The sequence below is a fragment of the Poecilia reticulata genome, linkage group LG10 (assembly GCF_000633615.1).
Source record: "Poecilia reticulata strain Guanapo linkage group LG10, Guppy_female_1.0+MT, whole genome shotgun sequence".
Lineage (NCBI taxonomy): Eukaryota > Metazoa > Chordata > Actinopteri > Cyprinodontiformes > Poeciliidae > Poecilia > Poecilia reticulata.
In genome coordinates this window covers 16228776-16247356 of record NC_024340.1, presented here as the reverse complement: position 1 = coordinate 16247356, position 18581 = coordinate 16228776, and the positions used below count along the sequence as shown (strand labels likewise).

The 18581-nt window shown below is 41.5% G+C and overlaps 1 protein-coding gene across 4 annotated transcripts in view; it reads right to left on the bottom strand.

Annotated features, from left to right (window-relative positions):
- Nucleotides 1–2074: 2074 nt before the first annotated feature.
- Nucleotides 2075–18581, bottom strand: part of bcorl1 (BCL6 corepressor-like 1) — a 43941-nt gene continuing 27434 nt past the window's right edge. For 3 of the 4 annotated variants that reach the window (XM_017307158.1, XM_017307159.1, XM_008420663.2), the window contains exons 2-12: nt 17593–17676; nt 14938–17493; nt 14566–14698; nt 13100–13549; nt 9043–9230; nt 8597–8863; nt 8345–8511; nt 7179–7324; nt 5752–5829; nt 4306–4480; nt 2075–3506 (exon numbers count right to left, since the gene is read on the bottom strand). In XM_017307158.1, coding sequence (XP_017162647.1) covers nt 3173–3506; nt 4306–4480; nt 5752–5829; nt 7179–7324; nt 8345–8511; nt 8597–8863; nt 9043–9230; nt 13100–13549; nt 14566–14698; nt 14938–17493; nt 17593–17598 — 4500 coding nt within the window. In that variant the 5' untranslated portion in view covers nt 17599–17676 and the 3' untranslated portion in view covers nt 2075–3172. The remainder of the gene's footprint in view (nt 3507–4305; nt 4481–5751; nt 5830–7178; nt 7325–8344; nt 8512–8596; nt 8864–9042; nt 9231–13099; nt 13550–14565; nt 14699–14937; nt 17494–17592; nt 17677–18581) is intronic. The other variant, XM_008420664.2, reaches the window with a different exon arrangement.

Below are 18581 nucleotides of genomic sequence, written 5' to 3'. Positions count from 1 at the left end.
TGGTGACTGTTTCAGGAAACATGTAAAATATATTAAGTAAAAGTTAAAGCTGCAGTATGCTTTAAATAAATTTATTTTTTAAACTTCATTAAAGGGAATCTGGTCAAATAAAACGGCTGTAGGACTCTTTGGTCATGACATTTACCCTGTTTATTGTCAAAATAAATAATTGTGCTCAGCATAAAATCCACAAAAAGCAACTAAGACACGAGTAATCTTAGCAAAAAGTAATCCAAATATTATATGTGATGGTTTCAAAAGTTTTTATTCAAATAATATTGAGAGAAAGTTGTTATTTTCGATCATGTTACCTTATAAGGACTAAGCCTTCCTGCATTTCTTCGGTGTTTGTTATCAGTCTGTCAGTGGGCTTGAGCAGACTTGCCCTCATTTTCCTCCAATCAGAGGCCACTGCCTGTCCGTGCGGACCAATCAGGGGCCAGGCTCGGCGGGGGCTCGGCGGAACGGGGGTAGGACCTGCGGGGTCCCGGCTGGATGTTTGACGGCCCCAGATTTACTGAGACCCAGACATGAAACCCAACCCTGCCCTGAGAACAGACCAGATCGAGTTACGATGAGGGAAAAAAGAGAGAAATAAACTGTAACTCTGGACTTTTCAGCGTTTTCCCCAAAGTATCTGATCTTCCTTCGTAAATAAAGCTTATCAGACGGAACAGGGCGAACTGGCAGTAACCTCCCTGCAGGCGGGACCATCTGGACCCGGAGGCCCTGCCAGGGGCGGCGGCTTGCATCGCTGCCCTGCTCCGGTCACACTGGGATGCATATGGCGGACATACTGGTGGCAGAGCATGAATCATCACATTTAAACTGGAGAAACTCCAGTGAAACCAGTTCAAACATGCTTCTAATGCGATATGAACGCTTTAATATGAGTTTTAAGTTTGTTTATTTAGTAAAAGTGGGTAGTAACTAGATACATTTACTTAGTTACAATGAACTCGAATAACTTTTTGGAAAAAAATTTACTATTTGGAGTGGTTTTACTTTTACTATTATTATGACGTATTGTTAATTTTATTTGAGTAACCTTATTAAGATACCTTTACTTTTAATAATACTTAATTACTTTTACTCGAGTAATATTTTTATGAAGTACCACTACTTTTACATATCAAGATACTTTTACTTTTAACAATGCTAAATTTACTTGAGTAATATTGTTACTTTGAAGTATTGCAGTTTACATGAGTAATATACTTTTAATAATTACTTTAAATTGAGTAATATAATTAAACTTTCTTCTGCCTTAATTTATTCTGTAGTTATTTGTATATATTTAATGTAGTCACCTTTTACATAACTTTACTTTTTTTTCTCTATCTCATGACATCGTCGTGCAATCTTAAGTCAGCTATAATCACTTACATTTTAACCTTTTTAACTTTTCTTTGCTTTCCCCTGAGTTAACTCTCGTCTCTTCTTTTGTGTCTGAACTGCAGCCGTCCGGCATAAAACTCAGATTTAATGTGTTTTATCAGATGATCCTAGAATGAGGTTTTATGAGCAGCCGCACGTTGCAGTGACGTAACACCAATAAAACAGGATCGTTCAGGTCTTCAGTGAACCGAGCTGCTGTCTGTGGCGCCCTCTAGCGGAGAACATAAATCCACAGCAGCCGTCGGATTCATTTTTAGTTCAGATTTTTCCTCGTTTTGTGTTTTTTTTAAGTTAAGGGACTCGATTTAAATTATTAATCGAGTTATTTACAGTGTCTGAAATTAACATTTTAATACAAAAAAAAATCAATAAACATTTTTAATTAAAAAAACCGTTTTGCTTTAAATTATTAAATATATAGACATAAGACCAACAATAGTTATTTATTTTAACTTCTTTGAAAAATTACTTCCGAGTTTAAACCATAAAAACATGTCATTAAAGTCGAGACTTCAGCTTCAATCTGAACACGAGCTGAAACGATTAATCGTTTCAGCTGCAGAATGTGCCAATATTTAATCAAATTAATTAATTGTGAGTAAATTGATAACACTCTATAATTATTAGCTGTATCCCTAATCTGAACAACCCACTGACAACAAAAACAGAGACAAACTATGATTCACAATCATGCTTTATTCTGCTTGATTTCTTATAAAAGAATCAGATAAAATCCTCTTCCAGGATCTCCTTCAGTCTAGCTGCGTCCCGCTTCCCCTCAGCTAAACTAAACTTTTCTTTACACCTTAAATATCTTTTATTAGTTTGTGACGTCAAAGCAAAAACAAAAAAAACAAAAAAGAAAAGAAAGAAAGAAGCTTCGTTGATTGTCAACACAAAACTCTATTTGTAGCACCAGTACAATAAAACTGTACTTTAGCTGTTTTTGAAACACTGGTTCTGAAGGAGGGAGAGTAATCTCAGAGTAAAGGGATCCTTAGTGAGAACATTTCAGAACGAAGCACCAACCATGGAGGCGTCTCCTCACACACCGGCTCCTCATATACACAACAGTTCAAATATATTAATGACTATTAAATTAAGCACAACAAACAGTGGAGCTCCAACACAAAGCACTCTGGGATCTGGAAACACTGTGGGGGGTTTGGGTCGGGTCGTGGCTGCAGTCGGTCGGGCGGACGTCTCTGGACCGCCGAGGTTCTGTAACAGTTCATGATGAATGAAGAACATCTGCCTGGTTCTGTAAACAAACTCTGAACGTGGCGACCGATGATGTCGTTCGATTCGTGGCGGTCTGTCTGTCCGTGATGGCGACCGATGATGTCGTTCGATTCGTGGCGGTCTGTCTGTCCATGATGGCGACCGAGTGAAGCGAAGCGGAAATGTGTCTCAATATGTGCCACGGTTTCTTTTCTCCCTCGAGTCCTTCAAAATAAAAGCCTCGGGTCGTCTCCTAAACACTAAACTGAAAGACCGGAAAAATTCGCCGGCTCGTCGCCACGGCAACTCATTTATGTAACCAAATGTGTTCACCCTGATATACATTTACACAACCATGTACACACGGATCAGTAAAAAAGTTTCTTGTGTATTCAAATATACCTAAAGATAAGAACCTGAAAGCTGCTTTCCTGCATTGACCACTGCTGTGTGTGAGGTCAAAGGTCGAGGGTCGGGGCTGTCGCGGGGGTCAGTCCCGCCGGACGGAGAGGCTTCCTGCTGTCTCCATGGAAACGTTGGGCGGACGGGGGGGCTATCGGCTCCGACACTTGGCTGTGGGCGCCGGCGTCTCCTCCTCCTCTTCCTCGTCTTCCTCCGGTAGGATGTGAACGGACGAGCCCAGCAGTCTCTGCAGCTCCGGCACGCAGCACACCAGCTCCACCGGACCCTCTTCGTCCTCCTCCTCATCATCATCACCGCCGTTGCCGCATTTCCGGGGGAAGCCGACCTGGCTGATGGAGACCTGTCTCCAGAGCTCGGCTTGGGACAAACTCACGACCTCAAAGTGCGGGTAACGGGCCCGGAAGATCCGCGCCGACATCTTCAGCCGCTTCAGGACGTCTGTCAGCAGGAACCAGTTACAGAAGCTGCCAGGGAGGAAGAACAAAACAAAGGCCTCGCGTCAGCCAAGACGTCTGTAGCAGCATGTCTGTAACAGGGTTTATTTTAACATATTATAGTTCGTCAAAACCTGTTTATTCATTATCTGGATTCATTTTGTTTAGTGAAGAAGTCGTTTCTTCAGACATTAGCCGTGTCCGATTTCAGTCTGCATCCTTTGAAGAACCCGGTCTACGTAGACCGGATTCTTCTGATGGTCTACGTAGACCGGGTTCTTCAAAGACTACGAATAAACGAAGACTACAGGAGAAAAGCTGTGACTTCGGACAGGTCTAGCCTTCACCCACTGATGGCGTCTTATGAATATTTCCCTAGTTATGGGTGATTTATAGGCAATTTAAGATGTTTTCAGCATTTACAATCATTTCTTTTTTCTTCTTATCCTTTGTGGTGTAAGTTTAACATTTATTAACAGACTTACTGTTTTTTTATTTTTATTTTATCTCTTTTCAGGCTGTTATGTTGTTTTTATCGCTTTATACATAAAGTGGTTTGTGTTGCTGTGGTTCTGTACGAAAGGTCATTGATTAATTAATAAATTGACTGATTTGTTTCAGATATTTAAACATTGTGAAGGCTGCCCAACCACAGACTGTGAGGAACATGGTTACCCATGTCAGACTATGGAATAAAGCCTGGAAATAAACATGCTTTTAAATTGTTCAGACCCAAACGAGTGCTCTGAATGTAGATTAAAAACCTTCCATGGGTTTTCTCATCAGTTCTCTTCATTGCTTTGTCTCGGTAACGTTGTTTTGAACTCACCCCTGTGTCAGTGAAACCTGAACATGGTAGCAGGGTAACAGCGGCTCCGACGAGAACTCAAACAGGAGACAGTCTTTGTCTGAGTCCCTCTCCGGCTTCGCGTCTACGTTCTCCTCCTCCGGCTCCTGGTTCTCCTCAGACAGCAGGAAGTCCCAGCACGGCTCCTGGTCCGTTTCTGCACAGCGGAGTCAACAGAGGTCAGAGGAAATAGAGACGGTATCCAGCTGGCGGCAAAACACGAGGTCTGGACGCCCCCTAGTGGTCGGTCCGACCTCACCAATCATAGTTTATTGAAAGGAAATGCTAAACCCTCACAGCTACACGCAGAGGGAGAACACAACAGAACAAATCTCCCTAAAACATAAATAATTTAATATTAAAAACTGAAACCCAGTTAGATTTGAGGGACTTAAAAATAATCATGATTTAACCGTGCAACCTAAAGACTAAAAGCTGTTGTAAAAGTTTAGTCTACCAGTAAACAAACAAGCAGATGTGAGGATTAGCAGGCTGGACACAAACCGAGAAGTTAGAAAAGGAGAATATAATTTTAAAATTAAATAATTACTGGGTTAAAGGACAACAACAGCTGTCACAGCGCAGATAAAACGGCGAGGAGCAGCTCAAATTTTACTCCATAAGATACAAATCATGGATGGATGTTGATATTATTAGAGAAGTTATTTCTGTCTCCGGGGGCTGAAAAACACGATATAAGAGTTTCATATCAGTTGATATCAATAATCCTTGATTCTTTTTCTATTTTAAATATCTGAAATACTGCCACACTGGTAGAATATTTTATTTTACTTTTCACTCCACGCTGTTGATTTTTTATTTTTAAGTAGTTATGAGGCGCCGTGGTGAAACATTAAACTGCTGCTGCGTCAGTTACTCAACAAGTTGTTGCTAGGTAAAAAAGAGTGAGTTGCTAGGTAACCAAAGAGCTCACTCGCTGATTCAACTCAACATGCTTTGCTTAGCAGTGAGAGGTTGAGCAGCTACAGCCTTTCTCCTGCCTACATCTCCCAGAATGCTGTGCGGTTCTAGATCAGAGTTCAGTGAATATTCCAAACACTGAATATTCTATCAGGTTGATTAACTATTGACATTGATCATGTGTTTATTGTGATATATATTGTTATGGATTTATTATCCAGTCCTAATGTTTCCTGGTATGAAAATTACAGTCGACTATCCCTGAAATAAAATCCTTAATATAAGAAAGAACAGGTAATAAAATTTAAAACCTCACAAACATTATCATGGTGAACGATGAGTCCAGCCTTCAGTTTGCTCTGCAACAACTCACCTATTAGTCCAAGTTAACCTCTGAAAGTGCTCACCTCCAGGGCAGCCAATTCTAGTCACAGTTTTTTCTGACTGACTTTGTAAATGATGAACATGAGCTTCACTTGCAGACAGATCTGTGAAGATTTTTCTTACCAAAAAGCGAGCTGCTGTAGAAATCCCAGGGTAAACTGGAATCCTTTTCACCGCGGCCTTCCAGGTCTGAGAAATACTCTGGAAAATAAAGTAATAAAGTACACTGCATCAATATTCAGTGGCAGTTTGAACATCAACAGATGGAAACAAGCTGAGGGAAGTTCTGCAGGTTTCACCAACTCAGATTTAAGACTTTTAAAGACCTTCTTAAGGGCATTATGAATGAAACTTAAGACCTGTATCACAATACAAATGTGCAGATTGACATCTCATATTTTGTGAGGCTAGACCTGGAGTGCCAGACTTGTTTTTGCACAAGATGCACTGAGCATCGTACGGATTAGCAGCAGAAGTGATTTAATGGGGAAGTCCAGCAAACTGGCTATAAATTTTAACTGACTTGTGTCAGATGCAAAAAAAACCTAGCAAGCTAGCTAAGGCATATTAGCAGCTAGTTAGCAGTAGCTTCAATTGCCACAAATCACAGAACAGAATGACGATGTCTGAGTGCAACTCTAAATTTGGCCCGACAGAAAAGTCCTGCAAGATTTTTTATTTTTAAACTACACAGAATATACAAGACTAGATAGTTCTGCCATGACAAAATGTAAGACCTGTGATTTAAAGCTAACTTACCTTTAAAAAAAAAAGAAGAAATGTTTCAAGGCCTTAATTTTTGAAACACAAATTTAAAGACGCCACAACAACAACCTAGTTGTGGTTATCGCAACCATAACTAGGTTGCGATAACCTAGTTGTGGAGGTTATCGCAACATTCACCTCCACAACTAGATACAGCTTGTCTTCCTCTATTTCATTACAGAATTTTACAATTGAAATACAACTGAAAAAAACCTGGGTTGACCAGTGAAAAACAGAATAATTTTTTTGGGGGGAAAAAAAGTCTTCTTACAGTGTGTAGAGGGGCCTGTTTTGAACTGTGTGTATAAATATTCATCGTTAATGGTTGCTGTGAAGATATCTTTCTGTAAATCCTGGATGAATAAGGCTAGCGATCCAGAAACTAACAAAAACAACTGAGTCATCTCTGCTTTTTATAAAGTCGGCTCGTCTGTTCCTGATTGGTTACTTCGTCACTATAATCACTGCTTGTCATGTTTGGCTTTGGGGCGGCTGCAGAGTCCCAGCCGCAGGACAAGCAGCGCGTTTGACAACAGTTATTGTCCTGCTCTGAAGGAGACGGTGGACCCAGCAGCAGATGTTAATCCGCCTCGCCGTGCCAAATGAGAAGTGGGCACAGTGTTTATTAATGTGTTGACACTTTCACTCTTGGAAAAACACATCATCGATTATTCATGTTTTGTTTACTTTCAGTTGGCTTCATGAGATCCTTGCTAGCATGTAAACAGGTCTCTGGTTAAATATTGCTGCTGCGAGTCGACTTCTGGCAGAAACGGCGTCGGTACCTGTGAGGAAGGTCTTCATGCTCTGACTGTGCGCCAGTTTGACCGGCGTGTGGCCAGAATAAGTCGCCAGCGTCGGGTCGGCTCCGTGGTTCAGCAGAAGCCAAACTATTGGCAGGTTGTCGCTGGCTACTGCATCATGAAGTGGCCTAAAGGGAGAAACGCACACAGGTGGGTTTCAGGACGTCTACAAGGTAACAAACGACACCAAATCAAAAACACCTGCCCTGAGCTCCTCTGGTAAAAAGCTAATTATACTTCCTACATTCACGACCACAAATCACCGTCAGAGTAGCAACAATTTAACTTTTTTTCACTCAGGTAAAAGTAAGAAGTAGTTGTCTAAAAAATTACTCAGAAGTAAAGAAGTATTTGGTAAAAAGGCAACTAAAATACTGAAATACTGATCAAAAAATCGATCATTTAGTATTAAAAAAATACGTAACCAGACGGCCCAAAGTATAAAGTTATGTGAAAATGTTGGTGAATTAAAGACAAAAATGAAAATAATTTCTATAAATAAAGCAAATACAAAATAACAAAATCAGGTAAAAGAAACATTTTCCCAAATAATTTTTTTAAAATTAAGGATTCGATAATTTGATTTAGTAATTATTCACCAGATTGATTAATCTGGTGATTAATTTATTAATTTGATAAAAATGTGAACATTTTGCACATCTTTTTATTTAGCTACTTAAGCCTTTTTTATGCAACAGTAAAAAATAGACTAAAAGATACAAATAAACAATTAAGTTCCTTTTTTAAATAAGAAAATAAATATTTTATGAACAATAGCAATCTTTAGTAAATTTGAACCAGGTGAATTTAAAACTAGGCCACTTGAGGAGTTTGGGATCAAACTTAATTAAAGACAAATGTGATTATATCTTAACTGTAAAATATGAACAGTTTTGGCTTATTTACTGCTCTGAATATGATGTTTTTGACCGTACACTCCAGTTAATGATTAATCGATTGCTAAATTAGTTGCCTATTATTCAATTAATCACAATTAATCGTTTCAGCTTTCAATAGAAAACTTATGAAATTTTAACAAAAACTGCATGTCTGTGTCTGGTGAACTTTTGGTTAAAACATGTTTATCATTCAGTGGGTAGAAAATAAAATCACTCCAGTAAATGTAACTGGTTGCTCCGTAAGCCCACCTCGTTCCATCCTGAGCGCTGCAGTTGACGTCGGCTCCGTGTTTCAGGAGGATCTGGACGATCTGAGTCCAACCTCGTGAGGACGCCTCATGAAGAGCGGTGTAGCCTGCGTTGTCCCGCCGATTCACCTCCCTGATGTCCTTGTCCAGACAGTACTGGACCACGTCCTGCCCAGCAGAGGACGGACATACTTTCAGATCGTCTCTGGTTTTGGAGTAACAAACCGATCGGATCACAGCGACGGCGGTTTACCTGGTAGCCGAGGCGTGCGGCGCGCTGCAGCAGAGTTTCTCCAGCGTTTTTATTCACAATGAGTCGGCGGACCTCAGGAGGAACCGGCCTCTTGGGAGACGAGTCGGAACCGCTGCTTCTTCCTGAGGAGCTTTTCTTGACGGTCGGAGAAGATGGCAAACTTTTTGGAGTTGGCAGAGGCGTGGGTTGTGGTTTTGCATCAGCGCCGTTGTCGTCCAGCGGGAGGGAGGAGCCGCGTTTCCCTGAGCTGCTGCGCTTGGTCTTACTCTAAAGAAGAGAGTTGGGCGTTTATCATTCATGCGGCTGCCTACTGTCCCAGCTGATCCCATATCTGTGGAGAACAGCGTGTCATCTGGCCACAGGGGGGCAGTGTAATCTTACATATTTACAGAGCTGTACATGATTAGAAATGTGCTGCAACCTGGGGTGAAGGATCAGGAGCGTACCTTGGGCTCATCACCGTCACTGAGGTGTTTGCTTTTGAACTTCCTTTTTCCAGAAGGCTTGTTGCTGCACTCGGACTCCTCGCTCTCCTGGTAGCGGACGGATCCGGAGCGAGTGTATGAGGGTTTGGGTGGGGGAGGGGGCTGTGGGCTGGGGGCAGCCGGACTCGGACACCGATCCCTCTGCACATCTGCAGACAGGATTGATTAAAAGTTATGCAGAGCGGCACCAAGCTACAGCCAAATGTGAGATGCCCTGCGAAGGTGTTCATATTTCATCCCTCTATTAATTCCCTTTCAGGTCTTTATTTAAGATTGTTAGAAATTCATGAACACTTTCCTGCTGCAATCCTTTGTTTTCCCACATTACATAAAATCTCATTGGTTTAATGGGGCAAGAAAAAAAGGCAAAGAAATATCTGCAAACTATTGACTCCTTAATCCCATCGTTGAATTATAAAATAATCTATTCCACAAACAGCTGATGTGATCAAAGCTCAGCAGGAAAATGGAGGAGCAGAGACAGCGACACTCCAAAATCAAGTCATAACCAATAATCCACCTAACAGGGTAACCACAGAAAACTCCATCTGGGACGTGACCTTTAGCCCCCCTCCTGCTAAAGGTCACATCTTTAACTCCCAGAGCACCTTTACATTTTGTCAGATGGACCTCAGCATGTTCACCCAGCGACTCGACTTGGAAACCTTCAACATTTATTCAACCATTTCTTCTGGGTTAGACCAGCAGCAAGCCTCTCAATCTGACAACATGGACTGTCTGTGCTTGTTGTTCTTTTTTTTGTTGTTTGTTTATTTAGTCTTTTTTTTTTGTGTTAAAAGGAACATGAATTGTCTTAACTTGTTTTTGTTTTTTTGTTATTTTTGCGTGTTAACAGCGTAAAGTTCAAACTGGGTATTGATGGCAATACATTTGAGCTCAAAGGCGACTGATTTAGGCTGATTTATTAAGTCAATTTGATTGTTTCCATTATGCCAAGAAAAAATAAAATTTTAATACTCATGTAAATTATAATCTATTAGATTTGATAAAGTTTATTGTTAACATTATTTTCTTGTTTTGAACGCTGTGCAGCTCTAAGGATTTTTGCTCTTACTTTTATTTTACTTGAGGACAGTTGTTGCTATGCGTAACCGTAGCAACAACGTATTGTTTTTGGAACTGGGAGCAGCTGATTAGCATCTCAAAAGCTCAAATAATGAACTATGACATAAAATCCCAGAGGAGCTGAAAGGGATGCAGAGCAGAGAGAGGTGAGGAAGTTCAAGCCTTAATCATAACGGCTCATGTCCCCTACTCCAACATCTCTCTGCTTTATAACAAAACAGTCAGACGGAGATTTAAAGAGGAGAAGCAAAAGCAAAGGAGGTGGATTAGCAGTGCTTGCTTACACTGGTGATGTCAACAGGACACAATGCTGTGAAATATGGTCTCTGGTAAATGAGCCGTTAGCATAACATGACTGTCAACAGTCTTCAGTCAGAGGTCTACTCAGACCGTTGGAAGACTGTCTGCTACTGGAGAGCCATCCTGCCCACAGCATGACCATCCACAAAGACTCTTTGAAGATATCCGGATGACATGAGTTACAACATTTAACTTCCCTTTGGGACTAATTAAATATTTTTGAACTGAACTGAATCATCTCCGTTTCAGTTTATTAAAGGCTCCCTGAAACTAAAAAAATAAAAAACTAAAAAATATCTAAGTAAATCATCCCTGTATTATTTCCTCTGGTAAGTATGATGCTGTTCTTTGTAAAGTTTGTGCAATAGTCTGCTCAGCTTCCTATGTGGTCTGCTGGTGCTGCACTGAAAACGCCCCCCTGCTGTGAGAAGCAGCCTGTCTGCAGGAATCACTGACAAAACGGTCTAATAGGCAAAACAACACAGATATACCTGCTATTTATTCAACTTCTGCAAGTCCATCTGTCTGACTGATTTGGGTTATTGGTATAGAGCTAATCAATCAGGACATTGATCAATCAGGAGAGAAGAGGAAGTGAAAGACGACTGCCTCCTCCTCTTCCTCCTGCTTCATCTGTGGACTCAAGTTGCTGAAGGAAATTCTCAGGTGAACTAGCTGTTCTAGTTCTCTGCTTCTTAAATGTTTTATTTGTCTAGACATAATTTATAAAACAAGCAGCCATTTTCACAGCATATCCTTAAGAAGATAAAGATGTTACGGTGCTGCTGCCACCAAATTTATTCTGATCGTTTTTGTTTTGTTTTGGTCACAGTAAAATCTTCAGATCGTTAAACAAATTTTAATATCAGACAACAGAGTTTGCCCCAAAAAACTTGCTAAGCCTGGTGGTCCAGGTGGTCTCTATCTTAGAAGAAAAACAACCTAAAATAAACAAACAAACAAAGCTCAGCCTGGTGGTAAAGCCTGGTGGCCTGCCAGGCTTATAATACACCTAGATAAAGTAAATATAAAATGCATTTTCCAAGTTATGAGTTTGCGCCTTACAGTAACTAACCCAAGATTCATCAACTAAATAGAACCTGCCTGACAACATGAAGCAGGCTAAAATATTTCATAAAGGGGCATCATCTATAGAAACTTAACAAACGACAAACAAGGTCTCTCTTCCCAGAACTGCATATAAGTTAAGGGATTCATTTGTTAGAGAAGAAGTGACAACAATCGAAACTCCAACTAAACCGGAGATAAAAAGAAAAAAAAATGTTTTTGGATAAAAGCAGAAGCAGGAATTGTGTAAAAAATCAGAATGACTAAAATGAGCACTAGCGTCATGTTCTAAAAATAGTTTCTTTCTGCTGCTTTTAAAGGAGCGATTTCATTTTTCTCTCTGTCAATAGATTTACAATCTTTACACAATTATTCATAAGTTTTTCAGCAGTGATTCACCCAGATACACAATGTTTTTTTTTTATGAATAATCACTTAACCTATGAAACGTCAGACAATGACAAATACTTGCCACAAGCAAACAAGTTGAAATGATTTAAATAACTCCCTACTCCCAAAGAAAAGGATGAATGCACAACAACGGTTTTAAAACGAGGCTCTTACAGGCTAAACTATGACGTGTCAAGCTGAGTATTTTGTTGCCATTGTTTAATATGCCAATAACATTACACACTACTCTGTGACTACCTTCGTACTTCAGATTTACCTGAAGTTGTACCAATCATAATTTTGGAGTTCTTTTTATTTTAGTTTATTTGTTAAAGTCTTCAATAGATATTTCTATCTATTGAGCACCAAAGTATTCATTTCGGTGCTCTGGTCTGAACTAGCCTCTTTTTTGGAGGGTAATTTTGTTTACAGAGACTTCAGTATCCATTTTATTTGTTGTTTCTTTTTATTTATTTTGGATATTTAAAATGTCTTCCAGTTCCAGTGTTAAATATTTGAAATTAACGCTTATTGGTCTTTGGGAGGGCGTGCTTGCATTCATTCATTCATTTTTTAAGTTTTGGGGACTTAAGGTGGAAATTAGCCTTAATAGCAATAACCTGGAACAGTAAATCTCTCCTGCATTGTCCCATTTTGAATAACATCATTCATTCAGTATTATGTCATAATCTTTATATTACTTTAAAACTGAAGATGAATGTCGAAGCTGATAGTTGTCCGGCCAACAGGCGATAAAATTACACTTTACTCATGATAGATGCATAAAAGCTAGCTAGCTAACCCTTAGTAGCTAGTTAGCGTTAGCCACAACCGCCTCGAGTCAGAGGACGTAATGATAATGTTTGCAGGTGACTCAAACGTTTGCCTGACAGAAAAGTCCCACAAGAAAAATAAAGCACATGTAGTCCTGCCACGTCAAAATTTAAGACCTGTCATTCACGCATTTAAGGCTAACTCACATTTTTAAATAAATTTAAGACATTTTAATGCTTTAACTTTATATACATACATTTAAGACTTTTTAAGGATGAATCACAGCCGGCTAAATGGCTAAAAAATGCCAAACAGGTGGATGGATAAGAGACAAATAGGTGAGTAGACAGATGAATCTACCTTTAAACTCTGAAACCAAACTGGAGCTGTTCCGTGTTACCTGCTGGCGTTTCGGAGTCCGGCCTCAGAGCGTCCCCCAGCTGCTCGCCCTCCTCCAGCTTGTCCTTCTCAGTGATGTATTCCCCAGTCTCATACTTCTTACTGGAACATCGCCGACGTTTCTTGTGTGGGGGTGTGTCAGCCTCAGCGCCGGCCGTTTTGACCTTCCCCTCAATCGCTCGTTCAGGCAACGCGTTCGATCGGGGCCTGCCTCTCGGACGGCGAGCCGGCTGGCAGGGCGTTGAAGGCGGCGATGGAGACACGTCTTTGGGCAGCGGGGGCGGAGGGGACGGCGTTGCAAATCCCCAGAGGTCAAGTCGAGCATCGTCGGCCCGTCGCTGTCCTCTCCTCAGTCGTGGGAAGGAGGATTCTGCCGCTTCTGGTTCTTTGTTGGACACGGTGGAGTTGTTGGGGGACACGAAGACGTCTACACCGACAGGACTGCTTTTATCTGTAATGGACGAAATAAAATCTGAGTGGTACGTTCAGATTTTATGCATGTAAATGTGAAGGAAATGAATTGAAACAAACAAGAAGCATCTGATCTCTGCACACAAACTGCTTAAAGTGACTGCACTAACACTACAATGGAAAGCATAATTAAATCTATGATAAATGCCACAAACGCACATAAGCTGGGAGCGCTTTAAAGGCAGTAAATGCTTCACAAAACAGGGTTCGTATATTTTTCCCCACAGTAAAATTCAAGCACTTCTCAAGCATTTTCAAGGTAAGTTTTCAAACTTTTCCAGCACCACACTTTGGAAATAAAACCAATACAAATGAACTCAGAAAAGTCAGTTTCAGTTCCAGATTATATGATACCATTTGTTACTGTTATTAATGGCTTTGTGATAGTATTCTAGGAAAACTAAAATATAAGAATAAAGATTTTTTTGTTTTGTAATGTCTCTAACAAACCTCATACACCTGACTGGTCTGAGAACAAAACACTAACTAAACAAAAAAATTACCAATTTCAATAATGTTGTTTAGCATATAAAAGACAACTTTATTTCAATTACACAGATCAATAAGCCATTGAGAAATTTGTAATAATTAATCTTCATTACATTTAAACAACCAAATTGTGACCTTTTTACTCAAATTAATTGCTTAAACAAAGTAAACAAACAAAGGTCTTCAACTCTAAAATCTAAAAAACGTTCAGACTAAGTTTTCTGGCATTTAACCAATAGAAATAAGTTTGGTAATTCCAACAGACCAAAAGTCTGATTTTTTTCAGGTAGTGAAAAATAAATGTGTCTGTGTCTTTGTATGAAAACATCTGGTTTCAACTGTACATAAAGTTTTTCAAATTTCGGTTTTTAATCAAGCGCTAGGCTACATTTTATTACAAAACTGTGGTGTTTTGTAGTGCAGTTTTCAAACCTTGAAAACACTGAAAAGATTTAGGCATTTTCAAGGATTTCAAGCACCCGTACGAGACGTGAAAAAAGGCCGTACCTGTTCTGCTCCGCGCGGCGTGCTTAGCCTCGTTGAAACTGTTCTTGTCCTTTGGATTCGGCTCTTTACTCTGAGGGGAAAGCCCTCCTTTCGACAGATTCTGCTCCAGTGCAGGTGCAGATTGTTTCTTCTGCTGAAATTCACAGGGGACACAGAGAGCACATTAAACAGGATGCTATTGATCACAAACTTTCTTGGTAAAGTAAAGAAAGCAAACTCAAAATAAAACCCTAGAAGTAATCAATCACAGACTGGGTTCATGAAATCGAGCTCTGACCACCTGATCAGCTCATGAGAACCTTCATACGTGTTATTTTCTCACTCCAAAATGGATATTAAACTAAAGATCTGCAAGGCATCAACAAAATGTACCTTTTTATTCACAGGAACCTTCACTGGTGTCTTCTCTTTGTCTTGCTTTTTCTTCCCCGCAGCCTTCTTCGCTGGGTCTGCTGCTGGCTTCTCCTTCGCTGGTTTCTTAGGACTGCTCTTCTTTTGTTTGATAGCAGCTGCTTTTGCTTTGGTCGGCGATTCCTCTTTGGTACCGTTTGCCGTTTTCTCCAACGCGTCACTCCCACCTCTAAGCTGGCCTGTAAGGATGGATGCAACCATGCCCTCCAATTTTTCACCCGCAGCACCGTTTGATGTCCCACTTTCATTCCCTGATATCTCCCCTTCTAACACCTGGGCCAGTTTGCTCTCCATCCTGCCCCCATTTGTTGATGCATTGCTCCCAAACAGATGAGTCTGACCAGTGGGGTTGGAGGAGCCGTGCTTTGTGCCGTGAACGGCGGAGTTATTTTCTGAAAGTTCAGCAGCATTCAACAGCTCGTGCCTTTTTGTAACTTGAGTGGATTCTCCTTGAGACGGCCATTTCTCCACAGGCCAGTAAGGGGGGTATTCGAAAGTAGTACCATGCTTAGGTTGGACGTCTTTGCTCTCACCGAGTGGATTCAGAACATCAGATTTTCTCGATGCGCCAGGTGATGCTTGAGTGCTCCCCTCATTTGTGTGCGCTGTTGTTTCAAGACCTTGTTGCTTCACAATGGAAGCAAGGTTGGACAGCGGAGACTTCATTCTCTCCCACTTGTTCTCCTCAGGTTTGGACGGGCTCTTGAACTTGGACCCCTCTGCAACGGCGGAGCCTTTTGTTTTTGTTGATCCTTGGGGGTTTTTTCTCTGAAGACTGGCGGGTTGCTGAGGAAGAAGGGACGGCGGCTGCCAGGTCGGACTGACGGCAGCAGCAGAGTACGGCCCGGCTGCTTTGTTGGGGCCACATTTCTTTTGACTTCCAGTGTTGGTGGAGCTCAACAGGGCGGCCGACAGAGCTCCTTTAGTGGGACAGTTCTTGGATAAGGCCGTGCTGGTGTTTTTAACGTGCTTCCCGCTTTGAGCGTGTTGGTTCCCCTTCACCAGACAGGATGGCTTCTTCCCTCCTGATGCCAGATGTTCTCCTTGGTCAATGATAGATATAAACTCTTGCTTTGCAAAGCTCTGTAATTCATCAGCAAAGGTCCCCTTTCCATCTTTGCCTCTTAGGGTGGAAGCCAGTATGGGGCTCGCCACGCCTACATATGTACCAGGGATACTTTTAATGGACTCCTGTGCAGATCCCTTCCCCCACGTCGGTTTGGACTCTGTAATCTGGTGATTCTGAGTCCGACTCAACTGCTTTTGATGCGATCCGTTCCTGTGGGAGTTCGGTAAAACTGGATACTGTGTGTTTGAGCAGAAAGCTGTAGAATGAGTCCTCTTTGCGTTCAGAAAGTCTCTCGGACTGGACTCGCCATGAGGCTCGACAGCAGAAACCGGTGCGTCGCCTACGCATTTCGGACGTTTTGATTTAGCGGACAAATCGAGAGGTACGTCTCTTTGTTCGTTGGAGCAAGCAGAGTGGTTTTCTGCAGCAGAGGGGGGCATTGTGTTAAGAGCACCCATGCCCGTCTTGTCTATGCTGTTGGCTTTTTCCAGATGGTTCAGGAGCCGACTTTGGGAGGTGATGCCGGCCAGTGCAGAGCCGCAGCAAATGGCAGCGGTCGGAGACAAGGTGTAGTGGGTGGGTGCTGCTGAAGTTAATGACGGATGCTGCAATGGTAGTGTAATAGCTGGTGAGCATACCACAGAGGCTAAAGATTTATGCTCTCCTAAAGATTTGGTAGTCTTGTTTGACGAGTGGTTGGGTTTGAGCTTTAGGTTTGATCCAGCTGCTTTCTTGTCTGGAGCTCGGCCCACGGACAACGAGTAGGGGTAAGTCCGCAGGAGAGATTTGCCTCCGACACCTGAGCCCTGAGGCTGAATTTCTTTCTGAAACTGACTGCTTGTGGCATCTCTCAACGCTGCGATTTGACCCAACGCTGGTGGAAGAGTGATTTTACAAAGCTGAGGGGAGAAATTAGAAGAGGGGATAAAGGCAACGGGCTGGGCTGGTTTGAACATGGCAGAGCACTGAAACCCTGGAGCGAGACTTTGCAGAGACTGCGTTTGTGAGTGTGATTTTTTACTAGATGTCACATTGCTGTGACACGGGTTGAGAGCGTCCTCCCGGCCGGCCTTTACACCACTTGACCACTGAGGAGCGGGGAAGACCCCAGACCCATCAGCTCTGACTTTCGGGGTGTCTGTCCGTTTGTCTGTTCCCTTCTCTGAGCTGGTCAGAACCGGGCTGGACATTGGTGCATTATTAGGCTGTTGAGGCAGCGGATTTTCCGAAATATGGTTGCAGTTGCTAGAGTCCAGGCAGGCTTTTAAGGCCTTACAGTCTTTCGTTGGAGTGGTCTTATTTTGCTGACTGAGGTTCGCATCTCCTCTAAACTCAGGGGTTAGCGTCTGCGGGGGATTTCCCACCATACTAGTGGATGCTTTAGTCAGAGCACTGATCTCTCTGCTCACCGGGCCTCCATCCCCTACATTCATTAGTGTAGATTCCACCTGGGTAATGACAGAGGTTAATGAGACCAGGGTTAAGAGGATAAGAGGACAAATTGCTCTAATCATGTGATCCAACTTCAACAGAAGGAAAACAAGTACCTGCATAGGTGTTTCTCTAGCAAAACATGCCTCAGGTGGGAGCTCAGCCAGTCAATATGATCTTCTTTAAAACAAAGCAATATGCTGCAGAACACACAGGAAAGAACAAGTTATGATTCTGACATTGCGCTGTTCTGTTTTTACTTAATTCTAAGAAAGCCAGAAGCAAACAGGCTGATCTGATCCTAAGTGTAAACTACGAAATACAGGGCTCCCTTATAGCTCTGGCACTAATATCCACCTGACTGCACTCAAACCAGTGGAGTCAAAAGTGCGGCTCCGGGGCCATTCGCGTACCCTGGAAAGATCAGGCAAATCTAAGCACTAAAGGGACAATACAACAACACTCCTTAGTACAGATGCTGTTACTGAGTGAAGTAGGAATTAGCATCAATGGAGACCTTAATATAAAGTCAGAAGAAACACAAAGATGCAAGAAGTTTTCAACTGCATATTGAAATATGTCTCCAGTTCATTCAGGCTGTGAGAAAGCGAGAGAAAGCAAGACTTCAAGGGAAACAGTAAGAATGAATGTACAGCAGAAAGCAGCTCATATGTAATAATGTGGTAATGACTTGAATGGATCCGTAGGGACACTAAAAAAACTACACTCTGACTTGACAATAAAATTATCACCACAATCTCACCACAATAATCAATAATGTTGTCAGTAGTTCATAGAATAAAAGAACAATGTTCATTTTACTAAAACATAAACCTATAAAGAGTAAAATCAGAGAAACTGATCATTTTGTAGTGGTCTCATAATTTTTTCCAGAGCTGCCTTAGAGTGCAAAACCCATTTTCATTCAATTTATCACAAGACTATTTGAAATGTCATGTATAAGGACTTTAGCACAGCTGAGTTAAGAAAAACATAATAATTTAAGGGTGTCAAACCTAAACGTGTGTGTCTTGCATCAGCAATGAACTCTGTATAATTGCTACTTCTATAGACTAATTTTCTTATCTCACATTGCATCTGGTGG